Genomic DNA, 16762 nt, shown 5'->3' with positions numbered 1-16762 from the left:
TGGATCATTTTAGTTTGTCCGAGATGTTGTCCCGTCGATGTGGATAGGGGGGGTGCTGCCTCTGCTGTTTCCTGAAGTCCACGATCATCTCCTTTGTTTTGTTGACGTTGAGTGAGAGGTTGTTTTCCTGACACCACTCCCCCCCGAGTGCCCTCACCTCCTCCCTGTAGACTGTCTCGTCGTTGTTAGTAATCAAGCCCACTACTGTTGTGTCGTCTACAAACTTGATGATTGAGTTGGAGGCGTGCATGGCCACGCAGTCATGGGTGAACAGGGAGTACAGGAGGGGGCTGAGCACAGGAGGCCAGAGTTAGATTAGAGTTAAATCTCCTATCTGATTTGAGCAGACACATCAGAGGTAGGGCATGGGCAGGTCTGCATTCACCGCCAAGTTCCTTTAGCATTAGACAGACAGGGAGATAAAAATCGGGGAAAACCTTGACCCAATTCTCCTGGCTCACCACTGATCTTTGGTGTTTAGTGGAGTTGGTCTTTGTCTTTTTTCAAAGTGGCTCTGAGCTTGAATGCTGAGGAAGTAGACTGATCAATGCTTGTTGATGTGGCCACAATGGTGTTGAAGACACACACTAGGGTTGGGCGATATTACGATAGCATAGGCTAATGAATAGGCTGTCAATCATCGTCGATGGTGACGACATCGTGATATGACAGACGATGGTTTGGCCTATTTGAACTTGACTGGCGCCCTGAAGTATCGTTATCGAAGCATTAGAAACACTAMAAAAAAATAGGTAGTTCTAGCCTTGAATGGGAGTGGGCAAAATAGTGAGAATAGGAGAGCCATACATTTTATACACTGAAAAAAATCTATAAACGCAACGTAAAGTGTTGGCCCCGTGTTTCATGAGTAGAAATAAAAGATCCCAGAAATGTGGTTCTCTTTTCTTTTTGAAAACAATATTATTATTATTTTTTATGAGGCAAATAAAGAAATGATTAACCAGTTCTGAAGACGGTAGACCAGTCATATATACAGTTGAAGTCGGACGTTTACATACACTTAGGTTGGAGTCATCAACTCGTTTTTCAACCACTCCACAAATTTCTTGTTAACAAACTATAGTTTTGGCAAGTCGGTTAGGACATCTACTTTGTGCATGACACAAGTCATTTTCCCAACAATTGTTTACAGACAGATTTCACTTATAATTCACTGTATCACAATTCCAGTGGGTCAGAAGTTGACATACACTAAGTTGACTGTGCCTTTAAACAGCTTGGAAAATTACAGAAAATGATGTCATGGCTTTAGAAGCTTCTGATAGGCTAAATGACATAATTAGAGTCAATTGGAGGTGTACCTGTGGATGTATTTCAAGGCCTACCTTCAAACTCAGTGCCTCTTTGCTTGACGACATGGGAAAAATCCAAAGAAATCAGCCAAGACCTCAAAAAAAATTGTGGACCTCCACAAGTCTGTTTCATCATTGGGAGTAATTTCCAAAAACCTGAAGGTACCACGTTCATCTGTACAAACAATAGTACGTAAGTATAAACACCATGGGACCATGCAGCCGTCATACCACTCAGGAAGGAGACGCGTTCTGTCTCCTAGAGATGAACGTACTTTGGTGCGAAAAGTGAAAATCAATCCCAGAACAACATCAAAGAACCTTGTGAAGATGCTGGAGGAAACAGGTACAAAAGTATCTATATCCACAGTAAAATTCGTCTTATATCGACATAACCTGAAAGGCCGCTCAGCAAGGAAGAAGCCACTGCTCCAAAACCACCATAAAAAAAGCCAGACTACGGTTTGCAACTGCACATGGGGACAAATATCATAGTTTTTGGAGAAATATCCTCTGGTCTGATGAAACAAAAATAGAACTGTTATGTTTGGAGGAAAAAGGGGGATGCTTGCAAGCCGAAGAACACCACCCCAACCGTGAAGCACGGGGGTGGCAGCATCATGTTGTGGGGGTGCTTCGCTGCAGGAGGGACTGGTGCACTTCACAAAATAGATGGCATCATGAGGTAGGAAAATTATGTGGATATATTAAAGCAACATCTCAAGACATCAGTCAGGAAGATCAAGCTTGGTCGCAAATGGGTCTTCCAAATGGACAATGACCCCAAACATACTTCCAAAGTTGTGGCAAAATGGCTTAAGGACAACAAAGTCAAGGTATTGGAGTCGGCATAACAAAGCCCTGACCACAATCCTATAGAAAGTTTGTGGGCAGAACTGAAAAAGCGTGTGCGAGCAAGAAGGCCTACAAACCTGACTCAGTTACACCAGCTCTGTCAGGAGGAATGGGCCAAAATTCACCCAACTTATTGTGGGAAGTTTGTGGAAGGCTACGCTAAACGTTTGACCCAAGTTAAACAATTTAAAGGCAATGCTACCAAATACTAAATGATTGTATATAAACGTCTGACCCACTGGGAATTTGATGAAATAAATAAAAGCTGAAATAAATCATTCTCTCTACTATTATTCTGACATTTCACATTCTTAAAATAAAGTGGTGATCCTAACTGACCTAAGACAGGGAATTTTTACAAGGATTAAATGTCAGGAATTGTGAAAAACTGAGTTTAAATGTATTTAGCTAAGGTGTATGTAAACGTCCGACTTCAACTGTATACTGTAGATATGGCTCTGTGGTAGATTGATTCTATCCAGCCCACATAACTACGGTAAGATTGCCCTATTCCTCATCAGACAGTCAATACTCCATCACAGCACGCCACACATACACGCGCTCCACACATACACACCTCCGCCAGAAAGCAATATTAGAAATTATATGCCTGCACTTAGCCAATGCCCAGGCTTTCAACAACATATTCCATCAAGAATCGTCCAGTTCCATTCGATTTCCTCACTGTAGCCCAACTGAAATTTTTGCTGTTTAAAAAAAACAAAAACTTTCAAATATAAATAAATAAATACATTTGGGAGGGGGGGGTTTGCCAATACGGGGCGATAGCATCGTATATCACAATGTTTTATTGGTACATAATCACGATAGGACAAAGATTGACATCTCCCAACCCTAACACGCACAGAGAGCGAGAGAGACACAGACACACACACACCGCTGTGACATAGCTGCTGAGAGGCAAGACATCGGAGGTAGACATCGGAGGTASACGACCGATTTGACAGTCGTCTCGCCCTTATGGAACATGGTTAAGTTACTCGCACGCACACAAACTCACACACAGACTCACACCCCTCTTCTCTCTTTTCCTTCCTAACCATCTCTCCCCGCCCTCCCTCCTGACAAGTTCATTCCTTCAGCATGATTCATCGGCCTAATCGTAACTCCTTGGGATGCGCTCTGCATTCCAACACTCAAACACACAAAAGCCACAGCATATGTTTGGGATCAAACGTGGACATAGAGTAGAGGCCCATCTAGAACAGGAGCTGATAACAAAATCGTTTGAGAAACCTTACCCAATGTGAATGAATAATACTGAATTAGGCCGTTTCAACTACTCCTCCCTTGTACCTTCACTAAGGAATATAACGCTCAAAAGGTCAGGGTAAGGACTGGATAGAGATCCTATTATTACTAAATAACTAAAGTCATTGAGGAGTTAGTATTGGTTTCCTCAAAATTCCATGTTCGACTTGATATGGAAAACAATTGTCCTATGTGAATACCTAGATATCACTTGAATTCAAATTTTGAGAAACCAGACGCACCACACAGGCTCTGTTGACCTAGTTCTGTTCCTCACCGACCTAAAATGATTTGGCAACATGTTGTCAGCAAGCATTGATCTAGACCTAATTTGCACCATGTCTAAAATAAAAAAAAGTATTCAGTGTATTCTTGTCATTCTGAGACAAGGGCACCTTACCACCTATTGCTTTAGAGTAATCAATGTGAATATTTTCTATGGCCACCACAGGATAGTAATGAAAGTGTTATTGTAAATGACAGTCATTCATAACCCATTCACATTGAATTACTTCTAAGMTGAGGAAAACAACAAATTATCTAATTTAGGTGCACTACCCCTTTAAGTTTGCCTCTGCTTCCAGCACAGTTCTGCTCTGTCTATGACAGCCTTGTAGGGCTCTGGCCAGTCAGAGTATGAGGTCAGTTTTCCGTTCATTGCCTCTGGGGTTTTCTGAGTCAGCCAGTGGTATAAATTTTGTCTGCTTGGAAGGAAAACAGTTTCCCTCCACTCTCTGTGCCACCTCCCTGTCAATTCTGCCCAGAAGAATGGACTGTGCTCATACCAGACCCCTCCTTATGTGAGCGCTCTCTTTCCCATTCTGTGCTCCCCTTCTGTGAGCACACTCTCTCCCCTTCTCTGCTCACTTTCTGTGAGCGCTCTCTCTCCCCTTCTGTGCTCACCTTCTGTGAGCGCTCTCCCTCCCCTTATGTGCTCACCTTCTGTAAGCGCTCTCCCCCCCCCTTCTGTGCTCACCTTCTGTGAGCGCTCTCACTCCCCTTATGTGCTCACCTTCTGTGAGCGCTCTCTCCCCCCCTTCTGTGCTCACCTTCTGTGAGCGCTCTCTCCCCTTCTATGCTCTCCTTCTGTGAGCTCTCTCTCCACTTCTGTGCTCTCCTTCTGTGAGCCCTCTCTCCTTCTATGAGCTCTCCTATGAGCTCTCTCCTATGAGCTCTCTCCTATGAGCTCTCAACTTCTGTGCTCTCTCTCCTTCTGTGCTCTCTCTCCTTCTGTGCTCTCCTTCTATGAGCTCTCTCTCTCTCTACTTCTGTACTCTCCTTCTATGAGCGCTCTCTCTCTCCTTCTGTGCTCTCCTATGAGCTCTCTCTCTCTCTCTCTCCTTCTGTGCTCTCCTATGAGCTCTCTCCTTCTGTGATCTCCTTCTGAGAGCTCACTTTCCTTCTGTGGCACACATCAACGCCATCATCCCAGACAACCCACTCCAATTTGCATACCGCTCATCTACAGAAGATGTAGTCTCAATTACACTCCACACTGCCCTCTCCCACCTGGACAAAATGAATACCTATGTGAGAATGCTGTTCATCGACTACAGCTCAATCAATGTTCAACACCATAGTGCCCTCCAAGCTCGTCAAACTCGTTCGGGACCCTGGGACTGAACACCTCCCTCCGCAACTGGATCCTGGACTTCCTGACGGGCCAACCACATGTGGTGAGAGTAGCTAACAACACCTCTGCCATGCTGACCCTCAACATGGGGCTGCCCTGGGCTGTGTGCTTAGCCCCCTCCTGTACTCCCTGTTTACCCACGACTGTGTAGCCACACACAACTCCAACTCCATCATCAAGTTTGCTGACGACACGATGGTGSTAGGCCTGATCATCATCGGCGATGAGACAGCCTACAAGGAGGAGATCGGATACCTCTCTCTCAACGTCAGCAAGACCAAGGGGCTYATCATGGAATATAGAAAACCGTGGGTGTGTACATCCCCCATCCACAGGGCCGCAGCAGAGACGGTCAAGAGCTTCAAGTTCCTCTGTGTCCACATCACTGAGGACTTAACATGGTCCACTCACACCAACACAGTCATGGAGAAGGCAAGGCAGTGCCAGAGGGTGGTGCGGGTGAGCTCCCAGTCATCCACGATGTACATGCCGGGTGGTGTCTGAGAAAGGCCCAGAAAATTGCCAAAGACTCCAGCCACCTGAGACATGGACTGTTCTCCATGCTCCCATTCGGCAGGCAGTACCAGTGCATCAAGGCACAGACCAACAGACTAGTATACAGCTTCTACTTAAAATGGCTAACAGCTACTGCTCTCCCTCTCCCACAGCTTATCCACACTGACTATGCCCATCCACAGGTCTCTACCCACTCAGACACACACACACACACACCTTCACTGTCACTCTTACTCAAAACACCCATTACTGACGCCACACACTTACACCCACATGCACACACCCCCTCACAGCAACGCTGCTGCTAAAATGATTATTGATGAGATGTATTACTACCATTACACAGCTGTTCATAGATTATTGATTTCCGTATTTACCGTATCTTGCTACTGGTCACTATCACTCCAGTTTACATGTATATAATACCATTAGTATATTACCATAAGTATTTATATATTCCTGTTACCAGTCACTTTTCAGACCTGTTTCCATGTATATCCTACTACCAGTCACTTTCATGTATAAACCTACCTCAACCACCCCAGTATCCCTGCATATTGAATAAAGGTACTGGCTCTGACATCTATATACACTAGCATTCTTGTGTTTCTTCAACTTATATCTTACTTGTGTTTTTTTTTTTATATTTGATTATTTCAATCTCACACAAATTATCAAGGAACCCACCACGTACAACCCTAAATCCATAAACATGGGCACCCTCATAGATATTATCCTGACCAACTTGCCCTCCAAATACACCTCTGCTGTTTTCAATCAGGATCTCAGCGATCACTGCCTCATTGCCTGCATATGCTATGGATCCGCGGTCAAACGGCCACCCCTCATCACTGTCACACGCTCCCTAAAACACTTTTGCGAGCAGGCCTTTCTAATCGACCTGGCCCGGGTATCCTGGAAGGATATTGACCTCATCCCGTCGGTAGAGGATGACGGGTCGTTCTTTAAAAGTCATTTCCTCACCATCTTGAATAAGCATGCCCCTTTCAAAAAATGTAGAACTAAGAATAGATATAGCCCTTGGTTCACTCCAGACCTGACTGCCCTCGACCAGCACAAAAACATCCTGTGCATCGAATAGTCCTCGCGATATGCAACTTTTCAGGGAAGTTAGAAACCAATATACACAGGCAGTTAGAAAAGCCAAGGCTAGCTTTTTCAAGCAGAAATTTGCTTCCTGCAACAAACTCAAAAAAGTTCTGGGACACTGTAAAGTCCATGGAGAATAAGAGCACCTCCTCCCAGCTGCCAACTGCACTGAGGCTAGGAAACATTGTCACCACCGATAAATCCACGATAATCGAGAATTTGAATAAGCATTTCTCTACGGCTGGCCATGCTTTCCTCCTGGCTACCCCAAACCCGGCCAACAGCTCCGCACCCCCCGCAGTTACTTGCCCAAGCCTCCCCAGCTTCTCCTTCACCCAAATCCAGATTGCAGATGTTCTGAAAGAGCTGCAAAACCTGGCCCGTACAAATCAGCTGGGCTAGACAATCTGGACCCTCTCTTTCTAAAATTATCCGCCGCCATTGTTGCAACCCCTATTACCAGTCTGTTCAACCTCTCTTTCGTATCGCCTCGAGATCCTAAAGATTGGAAAGCTGCCGCGGTCATCACTCTTCAAAGAGAGTGACACTCATGACCCAAACTGTTACAGACCTATATCCATCCTGCCCTGCCTTTCTAAAGTCTTCGAAAGCCAAGTTAATAAACAGATCACTGACCATTTCGAATCCCACCGTACCTTCTCCGCTGTGCAATCCGGTTTCCGAGCTGGTCATGGGTGCACCTTAGCCACGCTCAAGGTATTAAACATATCACACCATCGATAAAAGACAGTACTGTGCAGCAGTCTTCATCGACCTGGCCAAGGCTTTCGACTGTCAGTCACCGTATTCTTATCAGCAGACTCAACAGTCTTGGTTTCTCAAATGACTGCCTCGCCTGGTTCACCAACTACTTCTCTGATAGAGTTCAGTGTGTCAAATCGGAGGGCCTGTTGTCCGGACCTCTGGCAGTCTCTATGGGGGTACCACACGGTTCAATTCTCGGGCCGACTCTTTTCTCTGTATATATCAACGATGTCGCTCTTGCTGCGGGTGACTCCCTGATCCACCTCTATGCAGAAGACACCATTCTGACTCTTCTTTGGACATTGTGTTAACAAACCTCCAAACGCGCTTCAATGCCATACAACACTCCTTCCGTGGCCTCCAACTGCTCTTAAACGCTAGTAAAAATTAAATGCATGCTTTTCAACCGATCACTGCCCACACCCGCCTGCCCGACCAGCATCACTACTCTGGACGGTTCTGACTTAGAATATGTCGACAACTACAAATACCTAGGTATCGGGTTAGACTGTAAACTCTCCTTCCAGACTCACATTAAGCATCTCCAATGCAAAATTAAATCTAGAATTGGCTTCCTATTTCGCAACAAAGCCTCCTTCACTCACGTCGCCAAACATACCCTCGTAAAACTGACTATCCTACCAATCCTCGACTTCGGCGATGTCATTTACAAAATAGCCTCCAACACTCTACTTAGCAAACTGGATGCAGTCTATCACAGTGCCACCTGTTTTGTCACCAAAGCCCCATACACCACCCACCACTGCGACCTGTATGCTCTCGTCGGCTGGCCCTCGCTAGATATTCGTCGAGACCCACTGGCTCCAGGTCATCTATAAGTCTTTGCTAGGTAAAGCTCCGCCTTATCTCAGCTCACTGGTCACGATAACAACACCCACCCGTAGCACGCGCTCCGGCAGGTATATCTCACTGGTCATCCCCAAAGCCAACACCTCTTTTGGCCGCCTTTCCTTCCAGTTCTCTGCTGCCAATGACTGGAACGAATTGCAAAAATCGCTGAAGTTGGGGACTTATCTCCCTCACTAACTTTAAACATCAACTATCTGAGCAGCTAACCAATTGCTGCAGCTGTAAATAGCCCATCCAATCTACCTACCTCATCCCCATATTGTTCTTATTTAGTTTTTGCTCTTTTGCACACCAGTATTTTTACTTGCACATCATCATGTGCACATCTATCACTCCAGTGTTAAATTGCTAAATTGTAATTACTTCGCAACTATGGCCTATTTATTGCCTTACCTCCTCATGCCGTTTGCACACACTGTATATAGACTTTTCCCCCCCTATTGTGTTATTGACTGTACGTTTGTTTTTTCTATATGTAACTCTGTGTTGTTGTTTGTGTCGCACTACTTTGCTTTATCTTGGCCAGGTCGCAGCTGTAAACGAGAACTTGTTCTCAACTGGACTACCTGGTTAAATAAAGGTGGGGGGGGGGGGGGYAATATATATATATATATATGATCTATATTATTATCACTACATTGTTGGTAAAGAGCTCTCAAGGTAAGAATGAATTTGACTAATGTTTTACACCCGTTGTATCCTGTGCACGTGGCAAATAAAGTTTCATGTTGTGTTACGGTGTGGAGGATTGGGAGTTTGCGTCCTGGTTGGGACAGAGTTTCCACTTGTGTCACCCGTGTGTGTGTGTGAGTGAACGCGTGTTCATGCAAACGTCTGTGCATAATTGAGGGTCAACACTTACCACTCTCAGCAGCCTCCTCTGCTCCTTGAAGGTGGCGCAGCAGCCCAACACTCCCGTCACCATGACGATGGCCCCGGCAAGGATTAGGATATAGGCGGAGGCGGCGTAGGTCGCGGAGGAGAGCAGGCTGATGTAGTCACTCTTCTCCACCAGCGTCCAGATGCCCACCGCCATAACCACGCCCCCTGCCAGCTGGGAGGACAAAGTACAGAGGAAGAATTAGACACATAGGCTAGTAGGTAGTGGGCTGACACCGAAAACAGTGAAGTTGCTCGATCTACGTCGAGGGAGGAGCTGATTTTTTGTATACGACAATGAAATATTCTTATGATTACTGTAAAATTTGTTGTCACCTTCAATTCTTCKAAAAAAAGTACATTTGAAAAAGTATAATCTCAAAAGTCTTCAGGAAAACTTGCAAACTGCTAAACTTGGAACCAATTAGAACTCCTGCACATACCCCTCTTGATGAAGGCAGCCAATGGCCTGCTTCTAAGATGTAAACACAGCCTCTGATCTGCTTTCAGTGTGTTAAGAGGATCTAACGTTAGCTCCCAAAGACTGAAATAAGATATCGGTTTTCGAGTGCACTTGAAATATGCAGCATGCAATATGAATGGTCTTGATCATATGGAGAGTTAACTATTGAAAGCTCGCCAATGTTACAGTTGACTAGCCAAGCCAACTAATACTGTAAATGTCAATGTGCCTGCTCAGGAAGCTAGTGTTTCATTAGCAATCTCTGTCCGTGAATTCAATAAAGAACAAAGAACTAGCTGCAGGCTTAAATAAACATGCAATCAAATAATTAGCATAGAAACCCAAATAAATGCATGTAGATAGAAAGATATACAGAGCATTCGGAAATTATTCAGACCCCTTAACTTTTTCCACATTTTGTTATGTTACAGCCTTATTCTAAAATGGATCAAAATAAATGTTTTCCTCAATCTACACACTATAATCCATAATGACGAAGCGAAAACAGGTTTTTCAAAATTTACCTTATTTACATAAGTATTCAGACCCTTTGATATTAGACTCAAAATTGAGCTCAGGTGCATCCTGTTTCCATTGATCATCCTTGAGATGATTCTACAACTTGATTGGAGTCCACCTGGGGTAAATTCAATTGATTGGACATGATTGTGAAAAGGCACACACCTGTCGATATAAGATCCCACAGTTGACAGCGCATATCTGAGCAAAAACCAAGCTATGAAGTCAAAGGAATTGTACGTAGAGTTCAGAGACAGGATTGTGTCGAGGCATAGAACTGGGGAAGGATACCAAAACATTTCTGCAGCATTGAAGGTCCCTAAGAACACAGTGGCCTCCATCATTGTTAAATGGAAGAAGTTTGGAACCACCAAGAATCGTCCCAGAGCTGGCCGTCCGGCCAAACTGAGCAATCGGGGGAGAAGGGCCTTGGTCAAGGAGATGGGAGAACCATCTCTGCAGCACTCTGCAGCACTCCAGGCCTTTATAGAGTGGCCAGATGGAAGCCCCTTCTCAGTAAAAGGCATATGAGATCAGATCATGAGAAACAAGATTCTCTGGTCTGATGAAACCAAGATTGAACTCTTTGGCCTGAATGCCAAGCATCACGTCTGGAGAAAACCTGGCACCATTCCTATGCTGAAGCATGGTGGCAGCACCATGGCAGCACCATGCTGTAGGGATGTTTTTCAGCGGCATGGACTGGGAGACAGTCAGGATCAAGGGAAAGATGAACGGAGCAAAGTAGAGAGATCCAGAGCGCTCAGGACCTCAGAATGGGACGAAGGATCACCTTCAAACAGGACAACGACCCTAAGCACACAGCCAAGACAACACAGGAGTGGACAAGTTTCTGAATGTCCTTGAGTGGCACAGCCTGAGGCCAGACTTGAACACGATCGAACATCTCTGGAGACCTGAAAATAGCTGTGCAGCGACGCTCCCCATCCAACCTGAGAGCTTGAAAGGATCTGCAGAGAAGAATGTGAGGAACTCCCCAAATACAGGTGTGCCAAGCTTGTAGCGTCATACCCAAGAAGGCTGTAATCACTGCCAAAGGTGCTTCAACAAAGTACTGACTAAAGGGTCTCAATACTTACGTAAATGTGATTTTTTTTTTTTATACATTTGCAAAAATATTTTAAAAAACTGTTTTTTGCTGGGGTATTGTATGTAGATTGATGGGCAAAATGTTGTTTAATCCATTTTAGAATAAGGCTGTAATATAACAAAATGTGGAAAAAGTGAAGGGGTACTGCATGCTAGAATCAGTGGTGGAAAAAGTACTCAATTGTTATACTTAAGTAAAAGTAAAGATACCTTAACAGAAAATGACTTAAGTATGACTTGAGTAAAAGTCTAACAGTGTTAGGTTTTKTGTATACTTAAGTATCAAAAGTAAAAAGTATAAATCATTTCAAATTCCTTATATTAAGCAAACCAGAGAGCACCATTTTCTTGTTTTTATTATTTACAGATAGCCAGGGGCACACTCCAACATCATTTACAAACGACAACCGAAGCATGTGTGTTAACTTCTTATGGCTGGGGGACAGTATTGAGTAGCTTGGATGAATAAGGTGCCCATAGTAAACTGCCTGCTACTCAGGCCCAGAAGCTAAGATATGCATATTATTAGTAGATTTGGATAGAAAACTCTGAAGTTTCTAAAACTGTTTGAATGATATCTGTGAGTATAACAGAACTCATATGGCAGGCAAAAACCTGAGAAAAAATCCAACCAGGAAGTGGGAAATCTGAGGTTTGTAGATTTAAGTAATTGCCTATCCAAGATAGTGTAAATTTGGCCCGATTGCACTTCCTAAGGCTTCCACTAGATGTCAACAGTCTTTAGTACCTTGTTTCAGGCTTCTACTGTGAAGGGGGAGCGAATAAGAGCTGTTTGACTAAGGGGTCTGGCAGAATGCCATGAGTTAAGTCACGCGCGCAGCAGTGAGAGCGAGCTGCGTTCCCTTTCATTTCTAAAGAAAAAGGAATTGTCCGGTTGGAAGATTTATGATATAAACATCCTAAAGATTGATTCTATACATCGTTTGACATGTTTCTACGAACTGTAATGGAACTGTTTTGACTTTGTCTGGAATAAGTGCCTGCGCCTTGTGAATTTGGATTTGTGAACTAAACGTGCAAACAAAAAGGAGGTATTTGGACATAAATTATGGACTTTATCAAACAAACATTTATTGTGGAACTGTGATTCCTGGGAGTGCATTCCGATGAAGATCAAAGGTAAATGAATATTTATAATACTATTTCTGACTTCTGTTGACTCCACAACATGGCGGGTATCTGTATGGCTTGTTTTGGTGGCTGAGCGCTGTACTCAGATCATTCCATGGTGTGCTTTCGCTGTAAAGCTTTTTTGAAATCTGACACAGCGGTTGCATTAAGGAGAATATATCTTTAAGGGAGTCCACCAGATTAGAGGGATGTTTTCTTGATAAGTGCATGGATTTTACAATTGTTCTGGCCTGCTAAGCATTCAAAATGTAATGAGTACTTTTCAATGTCAGGGAAAATGTATGGAGTAAAAAGTAAATCATTTTCTTTAGGAATGTAGTGAAGTAAAAGTTGTCAAAAATATAAATAGTAAAGTAAAGTACAGACACCCCAAAAAACGACTTAAGTAGTACTTTAAAGTATCTTTACACCACTGATTAGAATGGAGGTTTTAGAAAATGACAACTGCATAAGCATATTAGCCAATACATATAGCATACCTTGCAATAAAATATTTTCAAAAAATGGTTGTACAAAGGGCTCTGTAATAACCAGAGTTTGATTTCTAAACCAGATGAGTCCTCAAATAGCAGCTACCGAATACCATGATGGGCATGCATAATGTTTGATGCATTGGAATATAAGGAATAGAGAATGATAAAGAGCCTGTAGGATTATAAGAAAAAGCAGTTAGAAAACTACTGTTTAAGTTTCAAATACTAAATGTTCATTGAATGAGTACGTTTACATGCACACAAATAATTTGATATTAAACTGATTATGGCAGTAGGCTGGTTATGGCATTAGTCAATTAAACACCGCACTCTGCTTATCTTAAAATCGGTTTAAGGTCATAATCGAAGTAAGCATGTGCTGATTAAAAACGTGTTTTTCTGAGCAATCTTTCGAATTATTAAGACTTGTAAACGCCTTAATCAGAGTTATAGCGGCGTATTTGATCTGCGCATGTTCTAGCACAAGCAATGTGAGCTTCTTTTAGCACAAGCAATGTGAGCTTCTTTTAGCACAGTTGGAAAAACTGAAAATATGCATCTTAGAAATAGTTTTCACATACAAACTTTATATATGTCTGAACTCAGAATCAAATATTCTTCACAAAAATAACATGGTCGCATTGGTAGAACGTTTCTGATTTCAGACGTGTCCATGTAAACAGGATTAATAGGGAAATCGTTCTGCTGGCAAAGCATGTAAATGTTTAAATCTAATTATTATAATAAATCTGACTATTCACAGTATTATTGTGTTCATGTAACCATACTCAATGTGAGTATATTTAGGTGTTTTAAATCAATAACTTTCCGACTAAGATTCTAAAAATTGACGGTGCCAAAATCTTGCCAACCCATTCTTTATTCTACTAACTATGACTGCGTGTGAGACATGTTTTCCATAACATACAGTACCAGTCAAAAGTTTGGACACACCTACTTATTCCAGGGTTTTTCTTTATTTTTACTATGTTCTACATTGTAGAATAATAGTGAAGACATCAAAACTATGAAATAACACATATGGAATCATGTAGTAACCAAAAAAGTGTTAAAAAAATCCAAAAATATTTTATATTTGACATTCTTCAAAGTAACCACCCTTTCCCTTGATGACAGCTTTGCACACTCTTGGCAAAAACCTGGACACCTGATGGGAACAATAGAATTCTCACCCCAGGATGTTACAATAGTAAAATCATCTATTTGTCATCTGTTATTCAGTCTTTGAGATCCTCAAACAAGCACGTACGTGTATCTGTAGTTGGTGTTCTTCAAATCTAAAATGTACTAGACTGTGTAAGACAAAACCCACAAAATAGACAACAGGCAAATGCTTATGTCATCCCAATGTCTAAATAGTGACGGCAGGGCTAGTTCAAACTTCAGTAAGATGGATCTCCTCACAGGTGAGTGAATCAGCGCATGCTTAGTGAATAGCACTTGGTTGATCTCTGGGAGCAGGACACAGGAGAGCTGAATAGATTATGTGAGAAAAAAGTGAGACAAGAAGGAATACAATAAACCATAATAGCAAAGGAATGTAGTTTGTGAGTTAGAAAATGAACATCCTGAAATTATCCTACTCCAACTATTGACAGGGATAATGTGGCATTTCTTATTTGTCAGTATGAATGAAATTAGACGGTCCTGCCTTGATGACTGTATTAGCTTTACACTACTTGTCCTACAGATTTCTTTAGTCTTAAATTATTACTTGGAACAAACTGATAGCTGAAACGGCCCTTGTCCCTGAATGACATGCTAGCTAGTGATAAAGCCCCAGTACCTTCAGAAAGTATTCATACACCTTGATTTATTCCACATTTGGTTTTCCAGCCTGAATTAAAAAAAAACATGATTTTAGAAATCTTAACAAATTTATTGAAAATTAAATATGGAAATCTAATTTACATAAGTATTCACACCCCTGAATCAAGACATGTTAGAATCACCTTTGGCGATTACAGCTGTGAGTCTTTCTGGGTATGTCTCAAAGAGCTTTGCACAACTGGATTGTGCAATATTTGCTCATTATTCTTTTGAAAATTCTTCAAGATCTGTCAAATTGGTTGTTGATCATTGCTAGACAACCATTTTTTTGTTTTTGAAAACTCTGTTTATTAAGTTTTACACACACAGACAAGACAAAGCAATATAAATAATATACTCAACTAGAAAAAAATACAAATAATACATTAAAAAAAAATAGCTTTAAAGATACCATACTTTAGACAAGTTAAACACACCAGGCAGAAGGCTACAAAGGTTAAAGGGCAATCTATAGTATAGGGACAGAGCAAACACCTCACCATTGTTCCTGTAAACAGTCAAGGGATGGGGTGGAGAAATGCAACCACTCACAGACAGTCAAGGCCACAGACCAACCATCCACTGGACCAAAAATGAAAAGTTTACAATGCTTTAAAATAAAAAATAAAATTATTATTATTCATGTAGGCGTGAACAAAATTTAAAAATAAAAAAACAAGCTCACACCTTAGTCTCTGCCCCGGCAAGATGAACAAGGCATCCGCAGGTCACAATCAATAAGCACATCAACCTTAATGCAAAACAGTTTACCGGTTACTAATGACGTATCGTACTTAGGATCAGCGATAACCTAAAGGGAGTAGCTTATCAACCACAAATGCTAAGCCCCTCTTGATTTACTATGAGTTAGAGTGGAAACACTTGACCAACCCAGTCCTAACTCATCTAAGTGCTTCACACCGCAGTCCTGCAAGGTGAGTCTCTTGTAAGAAATGCAATATTTGCATATCAAATACGCTTTAAAGTGTGTCAACAACCTCTTACGCTTCACTGGGTTATTAACCGCTTTGATGTTCCAGCAAATTAACTGATCGCATTGTTTTGGCCCCTCTGGGCATTCCCGTATACAACCCTGTCATTAGAGCATAGAATGGGAAAAGAATGAGCGCAGCCAATAACCCCAGAATAATTGTTCCAAGAGTAATAAGTACGGTGGTAGATGTTGGAAAAAGTACAGGGGAAAAAAACGAAAGAACAGAATGACAACAATTAAAACTGAACAATTCAACGCCCTCCCCCACCCTCCCCCATCCCAGACAATACCTTCCAAACCGAGGTAACAAGCCTAGAATAGAACATGTTCTCTTCGCACAGTATGTCTGTGAGAGGTGGTCTGTAAACCTAAAACCCACATCCCGCTCTTTAAAGTCGCGTTTTGTTGGTGGATCAAACAGCAAAAACAAAGATAATCAGTTTTAAATAAAAATAAATAAAAGTGAATCCCTTGTGCAAACGAAAAAATTACAAAAGCACCACTTGTAATGTATATAATATAATTCCAGTCTTATTACAGGCTTTGAGAAGAGAAAATAAATAAATAAATAAAATGTATAAAGGCTCTCAGCCGAAGACCTATTTGAAGTAAGGAAATCGTAAGTAAGACAATCAAAATATAATAATAATAAATTATTATAATAGTTGTCCTAGTTGAATGCTGCGACAGCTTACAACCAGACCAAAAAAACTACGTGTGGCGCAAACGTTGAACGCTTGCGGGCTAAATGACGCCAGAACTTTTTAAATTTAAGTGAGGACGCCCAAAAAACGTGTCGCCTCGGGAAGCACTTTACTGTTTACTGGGTCAAATGCAGAACGGATGCAGTAAACAAATAGCCAAGAAATATTTTGGTCACTGAGACATGCTAATAAACAAACTGAATAGGTTGAGCAAGACACCTAGAACACACCGGAGAAAGTAAACCTCCAGATACAATGATAATTAAAAATGACTGAATGCTGTAGGTCAAGCACACTCGATGAT

The 16762-nt window shown here is 42.1% G+C and overlaps 1 protein-coding gene across 1 annotated transcript in view; it reads right to left on the bottom strand.

Moving 5' to 3' along the window:
• The window catches only part of LOC111974620 (CD151 antigen), a 53423-nt gene that overhangs the window by 15327 nt on the left and 21334 nt on the right, over window positions 1-16762 (bottom strand). The window contains exon 3 of the mRNA XM_024002496.2: window positions 9197-9388. Coding sequence (XP_023858264.1) covers window positions 9197-9388 — 192 coding nt within the window. The remainder of the gene's footprint in view (window positions 1-9196; window positions 9389-16762) is intronic.

Source organism: Salvelinus sp. IW2-2015, linkage group LG15 (genome assembly GCF_002910315.2).
Source record: "Salvelinus sp. IW2-2015 linkage group LG15, ASM291031v2, whole genome shotgun sequence".
In the NCBI taxonomy this organism is placed as follows: Eukaryota; Metazoa; Chordata; class Actinopteri; order Salmoniformes; family Salmonidae; genus Salvelinus; species Salvelinus sp. IW2-2015.
The sequence above is the reverse complement of the archived record's forward strand: the minus strand, read 5'-3'. Positions and strand labels throughout refer to the sequence as shown.